The following is a 16,246-nucleotide window of genomic DNA, read 5'->3' on the forward strand; positions in this document are numbered from 1 at the left end:
ATATTTAACACAACTCTTAGCTCTGATATGTTTCCACTGACACACTTGAAGTCTCTCGTTTGCCTTATAATGCTATATATAATACATCGTTTTGATTTAGTAGGGCAAATATGATTTACAGTTACGAAGCTGATCAAATTGTTTAGACAAGTATAGGGATATCATCTAATTCTATAAACCTTTTACCAGCGAACGTTAGAGTAGACAAGGTCTTCAAACACATGTATACATAAACACACAAAATCATTACCGTCATTGTCACACCGGCGATCATAAATTCTAAATGGGATCCTATCGTTATTTGCTACACTTGAGCTTGATTCGAACGTGATATGATATTACACAATATCTATTGTATGAGATATATATATCTCTCCTCTCTATAAGGCTGCTTGGCGTTGTATTGAGGAACAATGGGTAAAATAAAGTTGCTATTATTTAAAAGTGGCAATTAGAGGCTATTTTGTATCTAGCGAATGTGTAAATTCCGCCTGGTCGACAGACGCTAGCCGTTATATATATATATATATATATATATATATATATATATATATATATATATATATATATATATATAGATACTTGCCGGACCTTGCTCGTGAACACGCCCGCCGTTTGCGCTGACTTCACGTTTGTGACACACCACTGTTTCCATTGACCTTAGATGTATAGGGATAGACTCTTATATTTACTTTTAATAAATTTAGCTACGATTCGCAGGGGGGCGATTTATTCAGAACCTAATTTAATTATCGATCCACAATGGACGACTTTATTCACTGCCGACTGAAAGGCGTTCGTCTCGACCTGTGTACTTAATGCTTAATGTCTAAAGCTTGACAACGACCGTTCGTAGCCAAAGTAAAATATCGCTCGTTTTACTTGGGTGTTCTATAAGATCTGATTTCGTTCGAGGCGGTATGGGTGCTTACTTCCCAATACAGACGGTGCCACTAAGGGAAGAGAGCTGCCAGGTCATACGTAAACTGGCTGAAAAGATTATGTCAGTATTATGTCAATTAAGGCTTACTTAAACCCAATGCGATATGCGCAGGTATAGGGATATTAGTTTACTCTAGAACGGCAAAAACAGCTTATCGATGCGTTACCAAATCTCGTCCAACGTCATGCGTCACAAGCTCATTACACCGGCCAAACAGTGGCAAAAACAAGCAACATTCATTTCAAATCTAAAGACACAAAGTAAGATTATTCGATATATGAACATGCGAAAACGTAACTTGCAACAACCTGATATATCCTAATAGTTGGCCTAAAAAAAAAGAAACTATGGAACATGTTCCTGTTCACAGATGTATTGTTGTCAGCATTCGTATAGACGAATCCCACGCTATACAAGCGAATCGTTTGTAAATTGACCTCAAATTGATAAAAAACAAACAGACAATTGTTACGGAATTGTAAAACTATGCGAGCCGTATCGAACTTTCTATGCGGGTGTAAACTGTACAGAAAAGAAAAGCCACTGCTACGTTTCCCAGGTAAAAGGACAAATAATAAAACGTGTAGGAGGTGTTTGTATTCACCATCGTCCTGTGTATTCAAACCGTGCTTCATTTGTTTTTGAGCTCCGTAAGAAATCATTGCTTTAATTCAATTGTTGGAAAGAATAAACTCGTGAGCTTTCGTGGAAGTTCTGACAATATATTTGAAAAGTGTGAATTTGACGTTTTTCTAGCTTGCAATACACAGGGTAATAACACAATATTCTTCTGTAATTATTTTATGCGAAGAGTAAAAAACTAAAGCACAAGTTTCAAACGTGCTAGCACAACAATCCCTTAATCGCCCTGTACATAGCAGTCCATATTTTCCGATGAGCTCCACTGTGTCACAGACAAACATCTTGTTTATGATGACTCATATTTAGAACAGGAACTGCATGGAACTCGTTGTCGGAAATTGTCTCTAATAACAACTTTTAAAAGATTGAAACTCCCGTTAGTGTTTGTTCGTTTGTTTTTCTTTGTTGTTAGCAGCAAGTCTGAAAAGATGGAGCAATATGAAGTAGCGAAATGCGTTTTATCAAACTCCGATAGAATGGAGAAGACGCCGCTTTCCTTCCCGGCTATAGCTTACCTAAAGTTACCTCTTCAGACGCAACCTGAAAGCAGGTGAAGGCCTATAAAACTCCTCACGTTGACTTGTACTCTGACGACATTATAGGACCGCTCCTTTTCGAGCATATATGGAAGCGGACAGCGTCGCTGTTGGTTTTATAGAAAAATTCGAAGAACTGCGTCGTCCCAGATTTATGACTCAACTTAGTTCATGTGAGTACGTACCTGTGAGCTTGTATTTACACTAAGATCGTCACTAACATATGACTATCAATAGTGTATAATTGTACCCACTGGCGTAACGCGCTGGTCGGATAAAACAATATTGTCAATATATACACTATTTAGAAAATAACGATAATCACAATTCACTACAAATGATTCTTTCTACTAGATCGAGGCTCATTCATTATAGGGATACTGACAAGCCTACCATCAACTTTTTCTGCTATCACAGTGAGCCTACATTAACGGCAAGCAACGATAAGGCGAAAGGATTTTTAGGTCAAACATATCGTTTTCCATGCTAGAAACAGGGATTGTGGTGTAAATCACTAGGCCATAAAAGAGTATAATCAATATTTGCGCGGATTTAACGGGAAAGATATGGTTGAAGAAATGACGAAAGGCTAAATTGTGCGATGTACTATTTGCTATGAAATTTTGTTATAGGATTTGTAAATGTTTGATAACTAGGCCAAACTGAACCGCTCCGGAATGAGGCGTAACATGCATTGGTTGTGTGGTCATCATATTTTTATGTGAACAAATGTCTCAGTCATAGTAAATAATAATCGAAATCTTTGCAGATAAACACTATAGTATTTGCGCTAGGTAGAACCTCGGCTATATTACTTAATACTGCAGTAGGTCTAGAACAAGCAGGTAGTCGACACCTATACCACCTACTAGCCGCAATCAATGAAGTCTGGGCATCGTTTCATCAAACAACTCGAAGACGTTTTCAACATAAATAAAATACATACAAATTAGTCTACGAATATATGCTATATATAGCAAGCAACGATATTTATTGCCTAATATAGAGGATTAACCTAAAGTAACCATGTAGCATTTTTGCGGTAGCCCCAAATTGGCATATTTGAAACGACCTATTAGAGTATTACCAGCAAATCAACATAAGCCAAGCGATACATAGCGCAGTTCGCAAATAATATATGCCGCGCAAGTTTTAACTGATTCAGAGTTACATTTTTAGCTTTTAACCATCGAACAGCTATTAAATACTAGTGAGAAAAAGTTGCAGTCGGATTTTCAGGGAATGTTTAAAAGTCATGTAAAGTTACAGCATCTCAATGGCCTGTCGAAGCACCCCGCCAGTATACCGTAAAGTCTTCACTGGTTATGACTACCGCGTAAAGTATTGAGGCCGGTATGAGCGCGATTTTAACTTGATTCTACTGTATAAATCGCTAATCGTTTACACAGTACAACTCATTGCTGTTATACTGGGCTGAGTCATCTACGTCTCGAATATCGATGGCCCCAAATACCCACAACCCTTCTGTAAAGGCTGGAATTATACGCCGGTTACTACAACGAAAACATCACAAAGTTTACGTTAAGCAATGACAGTAAGCATACAGACAAGTACCCGTGGGCCAAAAGAGACATGGATCTATACCCTTATTAGAGGAAGGAAAATCTAAATTTAGGTCTGACGCTTCATTGAAGTAAAATAGAAACTTACGTGGGCACAAACCATAAGTGCTGTGGCTAGCATCGAAACCTAAAAGATGGAGTACAGGACGGCGCAGGTCGCATCTCGGCCCTTCAACATCCCACAAGTAGACGCCCACCAGATATACTTGCTCACATCCGATAAGTGTGTTGTGGTTTAGTAAAATGGTTAGTCATTGTAGTCCAATAGGAGAAATAAAGAAAGATCTATTTAGTAATGCGGAAGTTTGTGATCTTGATTGGAGGATATTTTTAGGTCTGTTGTTGCCATAGATAGAACAGTGATACAGTAAACGTGTCGTATAAAATCCGTGTCTTCGGTGACGTTGCGCATATATATATATATATATGGCAATATTGTTTTTGAAAAAAATATTTAATTAACTCTTCTTCGGAGCATACATGTTCCTTTTTACGTTGTGTATTGATTAAATTTTAGTGTTTATTTTATTTTACGAAAAAAATCGCTACTATAAAGCTCTTGAATGCTACTGATCCTTGGTCTTCTACGCTAGAACCTAAATACTAATAACAATTTGCAACGGAGACAGTGTTCTATACCGATAAAAGTTGTAGTTTGGTAAGCGTTTGTTTGCCTGTCTTACCACAATCATGACGGTGATCGTTTTAATCCATACGTTTAACCTTTTTTTCGAGGGGAAATCTAACGTATTAACAGCTGAAGCCCTTAATTACGTTAATAATAATAATAATAATAATGACAATATCCACTTTGTTCGTATAGTGCGAAGTGGTAAACGATTCCGATCCTTTATTCTAACCTAGTGTCTTATTGATGTAGTGACCGATGACCAGGCTACGTTGTATAAAAGACCAGTACGAGATGTATACAACCATCATAAATAACGTCCTCTATATCGCCTCAGGATACGAGGAAACCTCAGGACAAACCTATGTAGGTATGTTGTTTCAAAGAGGTCTACATTGCAATGCGTGCCATACATTTATAAAGCTGCTTATCGTATCAGATCTAGTATCGTATCAGATATAGTATCGGATGCCACTATCGAACAGACGGGTTTAGTTTTAGCTTTCTACAAAATCAGCAATATTGCCGCCCGAATCTCCTCTCAAACAGATTCAGAAGCTTGTCTTTGCCACACAGCAGCGGTAGTTTTAAATTATGTGCCATTGAATGTTGTTCCCTTACGATCAGTTGAAGACGATTTATCATCTTATTATAATGTATAGAAGTTACGCGAAAAAAAGCTCTGTGTGTACTGTTGCTTATTTAACAAGCAAGGAGTCGTTAGTACAACGAATTATTCGAGCAGGGGCAAGTTTTTAAATAAGGTCCGCTATGAATTTTTTAAAGTAAGACTCGAAACAATATCATAAAAGTGTTAGACTTTGGTCTAAGCCTATGCTGCCCGTTATACCGCTCGTATATGTATTAAATATTTTTGATATTATACAAGTACCCCACGCCCAAGCCAGCACCTTTCGATAAACGAGGATAACAATGGCTGTTTTCTTGATATTTCTCTCCAGCTTGAGAAGCTCCATCCTCTGACAAATTACCTATTGGCTGTTTATGACACTGGAAATGGCCAAACCAACCGCAAATGATCGAGTAAATATAGCCGTAAATCTGTATAGGCTGCTTATGTCACCTATGGATGATAGCGTGCATAAATCAATTTTGGCAAAGCAAAAAGTAGTTAGACACTTTGTGCTATACTACTATTTTCTTTTCGCTTTTTTTACTCCAAGTCAAAGGCTACATGGAAAAAATGAGGTTTCGTTGCCTGAGATATGAAAAGGAAACGCATTTTATTGCTTGATAGAAAATAGTTTTTTTGATAGAAAAATTGTCTGACTAGCGAGATATATAGCGTCGTCGGGTCACTCTTTGCAGACAATTTACCAGACCGGGTACTAGCTTATTTTTGTCGTTTTCGATATATTCAATTTTATTATCATTTATCTGCGAGTACATCAATCAGTAGCAACTCGTCGTCTGTATGGCAGTTCCTGTTTGTTTTGTTGCTTGGCCTTCTGTTGAGGAGCCCTGCTCCATAGTGTTCCTTCCTATCGGACATGGCATATAGCCAATAGAGGTTCATATTGGCTATTTTTTTTTTTTTTTTTTTTTTAGTAACAATAGTCAATACTATTTTGAGCGAATCACTCACCAGTACGAGCTACTAGCTGTAACAGTTGCTGTTGTAGTTAGCAGCTCATTCAGCTTACGCTGCTTTCTTAGAACGATCCATCCCACAACCCTAACGCGAGAGTCGACGGCAAGCTTACTCGTTCGGTAGGATGAACAATGATTTCTAGACCTGTCTTCGCCAGCGGAACGCTTGCCTGTCGACCTAAATTTATAAAAACTGCCACGCCTGCTTTGGTCGAACATGCACCCCTAGTTGCATTATAATTGGTGTAGGATAAATACACAAATCATAAATGTAAATGAAGTTCATAAACGAGCCTATTCTGAATAAATCTTACTTTTCATTGAATCACTTCAATGAAAAGTAAGATATTTCGTGCAGTTGGCTCGCTACAAGATTGCTTTGGCAAGACTCATAAGAAAAAAAGGACCTATGTACGTCGACCTGCTAGGAACTCAGTTTCAATGAAGACCTTTCATAGACGTACAAGAAACGATGTTGTAGTTGTATTGCCTTGTTACGCCTGCCTTGCAACGTGCAGTAGTGACAAAAGAAGCCTTAATTGATTTTCTAAAAATGTAATTTAATACTTTTATTAAGAAGTTTATTTCTGCTATAATACTGCCCATTTTTTTGGAAAAACCGTGCCGCATTATATCATCGAAGTCCATATAATTGGTAATATTTTTATTTCTGCTCTATGTGGTTTATGTTGCTCTTATGTGGACTGCTGGAAATTGACTGTATACACAGGTATATGGCGTCTTTTGGTTAATATGAATCATGGTTCTCGCGTATAACCTACTTCATACTGAGTGGTGTTCCATTAAGGCTATCCTCCTTAAGTCGAAAAATACGAAGTACCCTGCAAATAGTAAAGGCGTATTCGATAGAGTGCAAGATGCACACCGCTCGTGGATGTCGCTTCGATCTCCTATTGTTTTTGTTTGATATTTCCTGTTACGTAACCCAAATACAATCTTTTTACTAATGCTGTTATACTCTTTGTATATGTTAAACATATTGTCAAATGATATTGGGAAAAAACGGCATTATTCTAGTTGGGTTACTAAGTTACCACTTTAGACGAACCACTCGCCGTTACGTTTTTAGGCTTCCAGCCGTCTAAAGCCATACAGTCGTTATTAACTCAAATAGAAGTGTTCTGTTTATGCTCGTAAAAAGATTCAACTACGTGTTCTGACCACGCTTGACGATTCGAATGAGATAAAAGCTTCCTCGCGTTTGAAGATTTGTGCTACACCTATTACAAAAATGGCGCTTCGAGGCCCGCGTACAATTCTGTAAATCCACAATGGTTCTAGTAAAGAGCGGTTGAATATCTGGTCCGCCTTTTAGGTCACCGAATCGTAAAACGTACCGTTATGTAAAACTAGCCCGAGACGACTCGTCGAAAGCTCATGGCACCGAACGATGATTCGAAGCTCTCAATGATTGTTTAATTAAGCAAGCCGCTGTTGGGTGCTATTCAATGAGCGGGAACGACGTTAAAGGTGGGGTAGATCACAACATGTCGTATAGAGAGCAGGGTTAGAACTAAAAAGATTATTTAACAGCGATATAAATACGTTTTGCCATTGTCAAGTCTATTTAATAAAGGGATGAATAAAACAACAACAAACGAACACTGGGTCGTCCACTCAACTAAGCAGCGACAACAAAGCTGATTTGCTCGACTGCCATTTCGGGCGCTCGTCATACTGTTACACTATATTTGTAAGAAATAAAATACACACTGTTTTAAATATATGTCGTCCTATTTGATGAAGCACGGTCGTCATTAGTTTGTACTTGTCCATAGCCGTTGAATGATCTATTTCACTGGAATCGTATTGATTGAATTGGCACTCCTTCTTTTCTTTCTTTATATCTTTTCTGTCGGCGTACTTCATACAGTGTTCGATTGGAAAACAGATACGATGTCAGATGTTTCAACCGGACGAGCATAAAGCTATACGTGAACACCCGGACCCCCCGGAAACGTGATGTGAGGTTGTAACACTTTCTCCCACATAAACTTTGTTGAGATAGCGTCATGGTGAGTCGTTGTTGACTTAGGTCAAATTAACAGTGTAATTAACTTAGATCCTATATAAATATAAGTTAATATTTTGTATATCTACCGTGCTTTCAGTGAATTTCGCTGGCGTTAATCACAAGCCAGATAGAAATTAATTCATCAATAAGTTAACATGGCAAGAAGTCGGATAACGCCCTGGTGGCCGGGTGATATTTGGTTTGTGCAGTGCTCTTCCCTTTTCCATATACATGGCTACGAATCTCGTCGTAATTGGCTTCATGTCATTATCAATATTTATGCCGACTAACCAATGCTATGAATAGTAGTACCACGTTATTTAATCTTCGTTCCTCTATTTGTATCTTCCTTATCATTATTGCCATTCCTTAACGTTTCCTCGATCCTCCACGATTCGATACTACAAAATAACAGGTAAAAATGACAAAAACTAAAGTACATGCATTTCCTATATATATATACATATATATATATATATATATATATATATATATATATATATATATAGCAGTAAGAATATATATGCACGGATAGCTTATATTGTATTTATAATTCATTTAAACACCACGGTACATGCAATATATATGCTAGCTTACGTTCCTACATTATGCCCTTAGCTTCCTTTCGCGTTATTGAGCCCTCTCTAAAAACTCCAATTTACAAAGAATAACATATTGTTTCGAAGAAAACGTAAGGATAAAGAAGAAGAGGTTGAAATAACAGCAAAAATACAACGGGAGACTTATAAGGGTTTACGTTTTCACTCCCCTGACAAAAAAGAACCGTGGCAAAAATACTGACTCTTTTTTCGGTCTTGTAGAAGTTTTTCAAATTGTTAACAATATATGAAGTAAAAACGAATGTAAAAAACATTTTTTTTTTTATTTATGGCCTTAATCCTTAATAACGGTAGCATTGCAAAGATCCTCGTAAACCTCTTTTTCTATTTCCTCCTAGTCAATATCTACTCTTTTCTAAATTATCTCATTCTCGGCTGTTGTGTTTGGAGTCGCTGGCAAACGTACTTCACTCGAGCATTAAAAACAACTCGAGACCACCCCCGTGTGCCACTAGTCGCATTTTCTCACAGTAAATACATATATTGATAGATCTATTCTGTTATATATAGCATTATATAGTTTCTAATAAGATGATGCAAAAGAGTACAATAATAATGATCGAAATAATAGTGACGTGAACGTTATGCTATTGCGACGACGATCCTATGTAACTATGACAAGTAATAATAATAATAATAATAATAATAAAAATAAATGTCTATGCAAGCGCCATCTTCTAGCGATTGACGTGTCGCAGTAACGTTGCATTACTTCGAAATGCTTGCAAACATTTGGTGAAGAGTTCGCGTCTCATTATGATAATATGTGTAACATACAGATGCAATTGTGATGACGTGAAATTTCGATGCACTGGCTGATTTTCGGATCACAAGACCTTCATTCGTTATGTGTCATATCTCGTCCGTTATGTATCCAACGTTGCCATCGATGGATAATTTTAACCAGTTTACTAAACGCTTTTCATGGCCTATACGTTTAGTTCGTACTTCGCTGCTCGGTCAACTAACGGTGTGCCGGTCAAAGTCCATTGGCTCAGCGTCGCGAAAACGACTGATGTATGTTTTGAGACGATATTGATGCAGGCTTCATCATCACTATATAGTTGTCTTCTAAGCTGATCGGCGCTTGTCTGCAAGTTAGGGACAGAGAGCAAGTTCCCATAAGCGGGGATAAAACTTTGCATGGAAAACTACTAGAAAGAAGTAAATGCGCACGGTGTTTCCAATTTCTGTTATTTCTTTTTTTTTTCACTATACCAAGTAAACTAAATGTTTCCGACTTGCGTCGCAGACCTATGCTCTCGGCTAGAAACAACATTATGAGAAATTGTATTAGAAGAAACGAATTAATGCTCCTAACAGATGCTAGAATCTTAAACAGGTACCATTTTGTGCGTACAATAATCAACAAGTACATATAGCATGTAGTTGAGCGAAGCAAGGTAGCACTGCAGAAGCACTACGATCAAACTCTTTAGACAGAACCATGTAACAATAAGAAGCTATGCAGGTAGCATATGTTGTAGATGTGCGAAGAAAAATGACCAGTACCATAGGTAAAAGTGAGTGGAGTCGGTTGAATCTGTGATCATATTGTAGAATGTTATCGTACTTACTTGGTTCCTCGGACGGCGCCAGTAATCTGGTAGTCTTTGTATTTCCGGTGCCTAGTTTCCAACTCGTTGGTGCATTTTGCTAAGGCCATTAGGGCAACTTTCATCGAACGTGCGTCATCGATTTCAAAAGACGTTTTCCGTCCTCCACCGACTGTCATTGCGCTTAAATCTTCCATAGTCCTATACACGTTCGTTAAATGCAAACAAAAAAAAAATCGCGATAAACGTTTGCGCCAAGGACCGAGAACATTTCCAACGAAGAGCGTGAGAATCCGGTGAAAATCAATAACATTACACTTTTGTCTAGTCGGGTTCTCAGTAAGCACAAACACACCTGACAGAAAACGCAGTATTATATCTAGCTATTTTCAATATTTATAGCCAGTTCTATTTGTACTACTGTCAAAATTCCGTTCCCATATTTTTGATCACTCCCACAACTGTGTAAGTCTTCACCTGCCATTTTAAACTAAGTAGTTGTTCCAGCACGTGGCTATCAGGCATCAGCTTAAGGAATTGAATATAGTCGTGAAACAACGACAGCTATCGATTTCCCACTGAGGCACGATTTAGAAATGAAGCCACTGCTACTACACCCAGTATCATTCGCATCGGCTCTGTATTGAGAACGTACATATTTATATAATCCAATTGGTATTCTTTTATTTGTAAACAGATGAGCTACAGAAGCGGGACGTTGCTACCATGGTTATACAAACCTGTTCATGTCGTCCTGGATATAGGGCGAACCCCTGTCAGGATTACCGACTGTCCCATTATTATCTAACTGATGTTGCTGAGAGCCAGTACAGACGATTCCACTATTAGCGGTAGTGCTACTATTGTTGTTCGTGTTATTGTTGAGGGTGTCGGTGAGCACTGAAGAGGCGCCCGAATGACTTGCAACGGAGCCCTCGAACGACGAACTCAACGTGAAGTCATCAGACCATGGATTCAGTCCTGTAAGAAGAAAAACAAACAAAAATCGGTAATCATACATACGGCGAATATTTTATTACCCACCATCGTTAATGCTGCCCATTGTATTGTGCACGAGGACACTTGTGCTTGGCCTTCGCGTCCTAGCCCATGGCCGATAGGACAGCTTCCGCTACACTCATTTTAGCTACATACATTGTTAGGGGAATCGATCACTACAATAAAATATAATAGTTCTTTGGAAACGAATCAACTACTTGTTTTTGTATTGATATACGGATGAATTATTTTAATAAGCGAAAAAAAAAAGAGGTCTCTTCAAGACACGACCTTTTTTCGACAATTGCTATTCGTATTTAGCCAACTATATACGAAATATTGGTTAGTAAGGTAGCGTCGCGTCTGTTGTTGGTCGACAAACTCTAATTGGGTGTGCGGCGTCGTCGAAACAAGCTCATCTTTTGAATCATTTCTATGAAGCAGTTAGACGAAATCAATGAACAACTCACCTATAATCCAAAGCCTGCTTGCGTAATAGAATAGTAACTGCGTTAACGATAATCCTTGTGCGGTCATTGGTGGTCGTTTAGTGATATTTAATTATCGTACGATTTCCAGTTCTAAAAAAGTAATGCTTAATATCGAACGGCCAGAAACCAAAGGGCTGATAGGACCACGAGGTTAAGAGGCTCACAAAGTTCAAACAGGACGAAAAAGCATGCGCCGTGATAGAATCAACGATGCGGGTCGATGAATTGCTAACACGCCGTACCGTGATGTTTTTGTTTACCAAGCTTAAAGACATATGCTTTGGTCTAGGTTCGAAGCCGTAAATAAATACATTTTACGTTAGAGGGATCCACTCGTCCGAAGCAATGCTTGACGGTAGCGATAAACATGTGAAATTTCGGCTATAGGAAACCCTTGTTAAGGTATTTTATAGAACTTTTATATCGCTTTACTGTCAACTCTTTTAAAGCTTATTCTATCGAAAGCTCATTTCCTATTTGAACTGGTCCTTTCTAGTTCTTTTTTTATGAAACATATTAAAAAAAGAAAAAGCATATATGCATATAGATGATGAGTACAGACCTGCGATCGTGCCCGCGTGAAGTGACTGCTGTTGTGGCTGTGATTGCTGTTGTGACTGTGAATGATGGTGCAGATGCAGATGCTGCTGTTGCTGTTGCAAAGTCAAAATTTCATCACAGGTGTCCATGAGTGCCTTAAAATTGTGCGAGTTTGAAACGACGAGGGAATGAAGCCGTTCCAGTTCACGATCAAGATCGATTTGCGCAGCCAGTTGGGGATCAGGTCCACGCGTCGTTGGGGTACAGCCTGCGTCTGTTTCTTGACGTTGCCCGCAGCATTGCCACTCGTTTGCAACGAACGCCTCTGGATGATACGTAGAAACCTAGCAATCAAGTTATCATTAGGTACCGACATCAAAACCCCTAGCAATAATGGTAGAAAAACAAGAGACATAGAAGCAGCTGCTGTCCATTTACAAATATCTACTACGTAGTTTACGAAGACAATTTGATAACTATCGTAAAGGGTGTGCCGCTTCTGTCTCGTTGCTATTTCGGTCGTTTTGTTTTTTTTTTCAGTCAATTAAAAAGATCATACGAAAGAGACATAAAGCGAACTAAATTTGAATCACTTTGCCGCCGAACGCCAACTGTAGATTGTGTTTACTTTACCTTTATCCTATTGTTGACCGTTAGTCTCCGTAAAATATCCAGCCAGTCCTGTTCCTCTACGCAGTTGTTACACTGGATGTATAAAATTCGCGACGGCTGCAGAACCTAATCAAAATCGGCCCAAAAATCATTAGATGCAATACATGATGTTCCAGAAACTAACCAAAGTTTGACGTTCTTAAAGGACGATCAATTCATCTCCATCCTTCGTTCTCCAAATACATATTCAGATGGTAATAGCTATTTTGAAATGGATCAAGTTTTGTCTTAGGGGAGACTGTTCATCTTTATTATTTGTTTTGAAGTTGAACGCTAAAGCCCGAACCTGTGTTTAAAAAAAAGAATACAATTAAATATGAACGATTATGTTGGCATGCAATTACGCATCAACACCTTATGCATCAGTATGTGCAACGTTCCGTATGTGCGAGTAAACGTTATAAGCGTCATGCCGTTTTTCGTTTCTGCCTCAAAAAGTAACGTGTGGGGAGAATCGTCGATCTTTAACGTAGCGCTTTCAAAACAAGGATGTTCTTTGTACACGATCAATATCCGTCAGTGCATAATAGCACAAAAGCCGTGGCAAAATTTAAAGGAAATAACCTCGTGATACGCACCTGTATAACATTATTTAACTTGAACGCTTCCTCCCGTAACCGTTCAACGCCGAGTACTTCTTCTAGGGGAATTTCACCCTGGGGTGGTTGGGTAACATCCTTACTCTTTGAATAGCATAGAGCCTTCGCTGTGAGATAAAAATGTCTTTTTTTGAATTGCTTCAAGCCGAGCTTATTACGTCCCTGGGCGCGTTTTGCCAGCGTACCCTGTTTAAGGACGACAGGCGGATTCGACGAGTTCACCTCTCGGGGTAACGTAGTCAAAGTCGTTGAAAGGTTAGATGAGATCATCTCAAGAAAACTAGCCACCTGTAATATCAATTGAGCTGTTCAGTCAGTTTCATTGATGACCATTATTGGTATCGGCAACTATTTCTCAATTATTTTTTACGTGAAAGTCCATCATTGAGAGGGAGAGGGGAAAGAAAGCAAGAAAGAGAGAGAGAATACAGTTACGCACTATCAAACAAAGACATGTTTTAATGAATAAAAAAAACTTTGTTTTAATTATTTTTTTCCTAAAACAACCGCAGCTAAGAGTAATGCACAGCAGTTTTTAATAAGAAAAAAATACGTGAAGTCATTGCAGTATAATTTAACCAATTTCGAAAAACTTCGTTTATGAAAAATCACATAGCCCAAATGGAAACACCAAGGAGAGTGTCGTTCGTTTTCTATTTCTGTAAAAATACTAACTATTTTTGCAGACTACTTCTGCAAAGCGAGATTCTTATCTTAAAATGATAACTAATTCAGTTTAAGTTTCACAAAACAATGGACGAATGAAATGACAATTAATGAAGGTTAGAAAGACGACCATTAGAATTTTGAAGATGCACAGACGAACCTGCTGAGGGTGCTGTTCACTGAGAAATGCCGAATAAAATCGCCACATATACTCCTCTTTGTAAGGTACAAAGTTGAGTCGTTCGCCCTGGCGGGCCTTGGATGCCTCCACGTTCTTTGATGTCAGGTTGCCGACACTCTGTACGACTTTTGAAATCAATGTCAGCGTACGATTAGCCTACGAAGATTCGAGAATCAAAAAAATCATCCATGCTCATTATATCACATTCTGTAACGTGCTCCATTGTTTTCATAGAGATTTTGCCCAAAAAGAGAAAATCTACAAGTGCATGACGTTTCCCATAGAATACTTGTTTAACCATTTAACTTTGGCATATATATATATATATATATATATATATATATATATATATATATATATATATATGCGCTTGTTCTTTTCAATACAATCAATGGTTGGCGACAGAAGATACAATAAAACTTGTTACCTGTGGATCAACACTCCGCTGAGGCGGACAGAGGTCAAATAGCTTTGGGTTGAGGATCGCCGCGGCGAAGAACCGCAAAAATACGAACACGGACACAACTGAGTACTGAGTTCGGGGATTTTTCGGAAATCGTCTAGCTGCCAAACGTTTAAGTGCGTTAAAGAGCTCACGAAGTACGGGCGGACAGTCCGCGGCGCTTTTCGTGATTGCCTCAAAAGCTTCATCGGCGTACGCCTGCCGAAATAAGCACCAACAAATAGTAAACAGCATCAAATTGAAGTAATTCTAAAGGTTAGTGGACGAACCATTAGTGATAGCCGTCAACGAGACCATTCTGTATTTCACGCTACTTTATAACACAACTCGAAAAAAAGATATCGGAGGATGTATGTGTTTTTTCACAGCTTGAAAGAAGACAGAAGAAAGTGACGACTGCTGAATGGAGAAAACCCCCCTTAAGGTCCAGTGAGTAGCTTACCTTTAAATTGTGCGTATTGATCGGCAGCTGACGTGTCGAATCTGTGAGTTTTGTCGGATCGATTTCGCACGGTTTTTTTTCAGCCAGCACCCGATCTATGAGAGGACGTAGTGTATTTTGGAGGTAGTTCATACCAACAAGCTTCATGAACTCATCTACGCACCGAGACAACAGCGAGTTCCCCCGAAACAGGGTTGTGGCATCGGACGTCAGTCGCATCTCGTGTTCGGCGACCGCTCGCATGAATCGAACAATTTGTTTCGCTTCCCAAAGGACGCGTACCAAGGGGGTAATCGCTTCCTTACCACCGGCCGGAACCTGAAGGTGAGCCCGCACCAAAAAACATCATTTTCTATAGCTTGTTCACAAAGCGGCAAATTTTGTAAGAACAACCAAAGCCATTTGATAAAAACATATCTAATTAACATTTACTTATCATAATTATTATGAAATCGAAATGACGAAAACGTTTTCTTAGAGCAGAAGGCATTAGCCAGGCAAAGGAATAACCATATCGAAACAAATACTAGAGATCACTTGTCACGTCCTGTGTCAGTGTACCTCAATAGTGAAACGGAACATACCAGCTGTGAGATAATATAAGCAGCACTACAGGTAATTGGTTGGACTTGCCAACTAGATGTAATTAGCTGCCGCAGCTGCTCATATGTGGCAGACGGAAATACGGTGTCAGAGGTAAAATGTAAATTGAGACGAAGCGCGCCTAGCTCGGGAGAGTTACTTTTCCGGGAAAATTCTTCCCGAGGTCCGAGATAGTACCACGCCGACAGTGGTTCCTGTTGCCTTAACTCGATTGCCGAACAATTTAGTCGTACTTCGCCGAGAAACACGCTTGAACCCAATTGGACATCATGGAACAGCGAAACCTGTGGATTTGCGTCGTACATTTATTAATCAATCACTCATGCCTATGAATAATTTTAATGAATTGGCCAGCTGGACTGTTCTAAATTGGCGTTGGTTGATTCACCTGCCCGACTCGGCTGTATGCCGCTATGTTATACGAGCAGTGTATGAG

General features: G+C 38.9%; 1 protein-coding gene and 1 long non-coding RNA gene across 6 annotated transcripts in view; one reads left to right on the plus strand and one right to left on the minus strand.

Annotated features, from left to right (window-relative positions):
* The first annotated feature begins 1,404 nt into the window (after positions 1-1,404).
* On the plus strand, positions 1,405-7,400 carry LOC147754336 (uncharacterized). Its single transcript, XR_015317822.1, has 2 exons — positions 1,405-2,294; positions 4,585-7,400. It is a non-coding gene; the product is annotated as an uncharacterized LOC147754336 (long non-coding RNA).
* The window catches only part of RasGAP1 (Ras GTPase activating protein 1), a 46,432-nt gene continuing 36,668 nt past the window's right edge, over positions 6,483-16,246 (minus strand). For 3 of the 5 annotated variants that reach the window (XM_022814158.2, XM_086975838.1, XM_086975839.1), the window contains 10 exons: positions 15,792-16,094; positions 15,208-15,525; positions 14,730-14,963; positions 14,282-14,458; positions 13,435-13,743; positions 12,818-12,922; positions 12,207-12,528; positions 10,895-11,135; positions 10,176-10,355; positions 8,843-9,689 (listed from right to left, as the gene is read on the minus strand). In XM_022814158.2, the coding sequence (XP_022669893.1) occupies positions 9,593-9,689; positions 10,176-10,355; positions 10,895-11,135; positions 12,207-12,528; positions 12,818-12,922; positions 13,435-13,743; positions 14,282-14,458; positions 14,730-14,963; positions 15,208-15,525; positions 15,792-16,094 (2,286 nt within the window). In that variant the 3' untranslated portion in view covers positions 8,843-9,592. Of the gene's footprint in view, positions 8,380-8,842; positions 9,690-10,175; positions 10,356-10,894; positions 11,136-11,623; positions 11,638-12,206; positions 12,529-12,817; positions 12,923-13,434; positions 13,744-14,281; positions 14,459-14,729; positions 14,964-15,207; positions 15,526-15,791; positions 16,095-16,246 lie in introns of those variants that run through there. The other 2 variants (XR_002674869.2, XM_022814159.2) reach the window with 2 other exon arrangements.

The sequence above is a fragment of the Varroa destructor genome, unplaced genomic scaffold (assembly GCF_002443255.2).
Source record: "Varroa destructor unplaced genomic scaffold, Vdes_3.0 BEIS01000007.1, whole genome shotgun sequence".
Classification (NCBI taxonomy): domain Eukaryota; kingdom Metazoa; phylum Arthropoda; class Arachnida; order Mesostigmata; family Varroidae; genus Varroa; species Varroa destructor.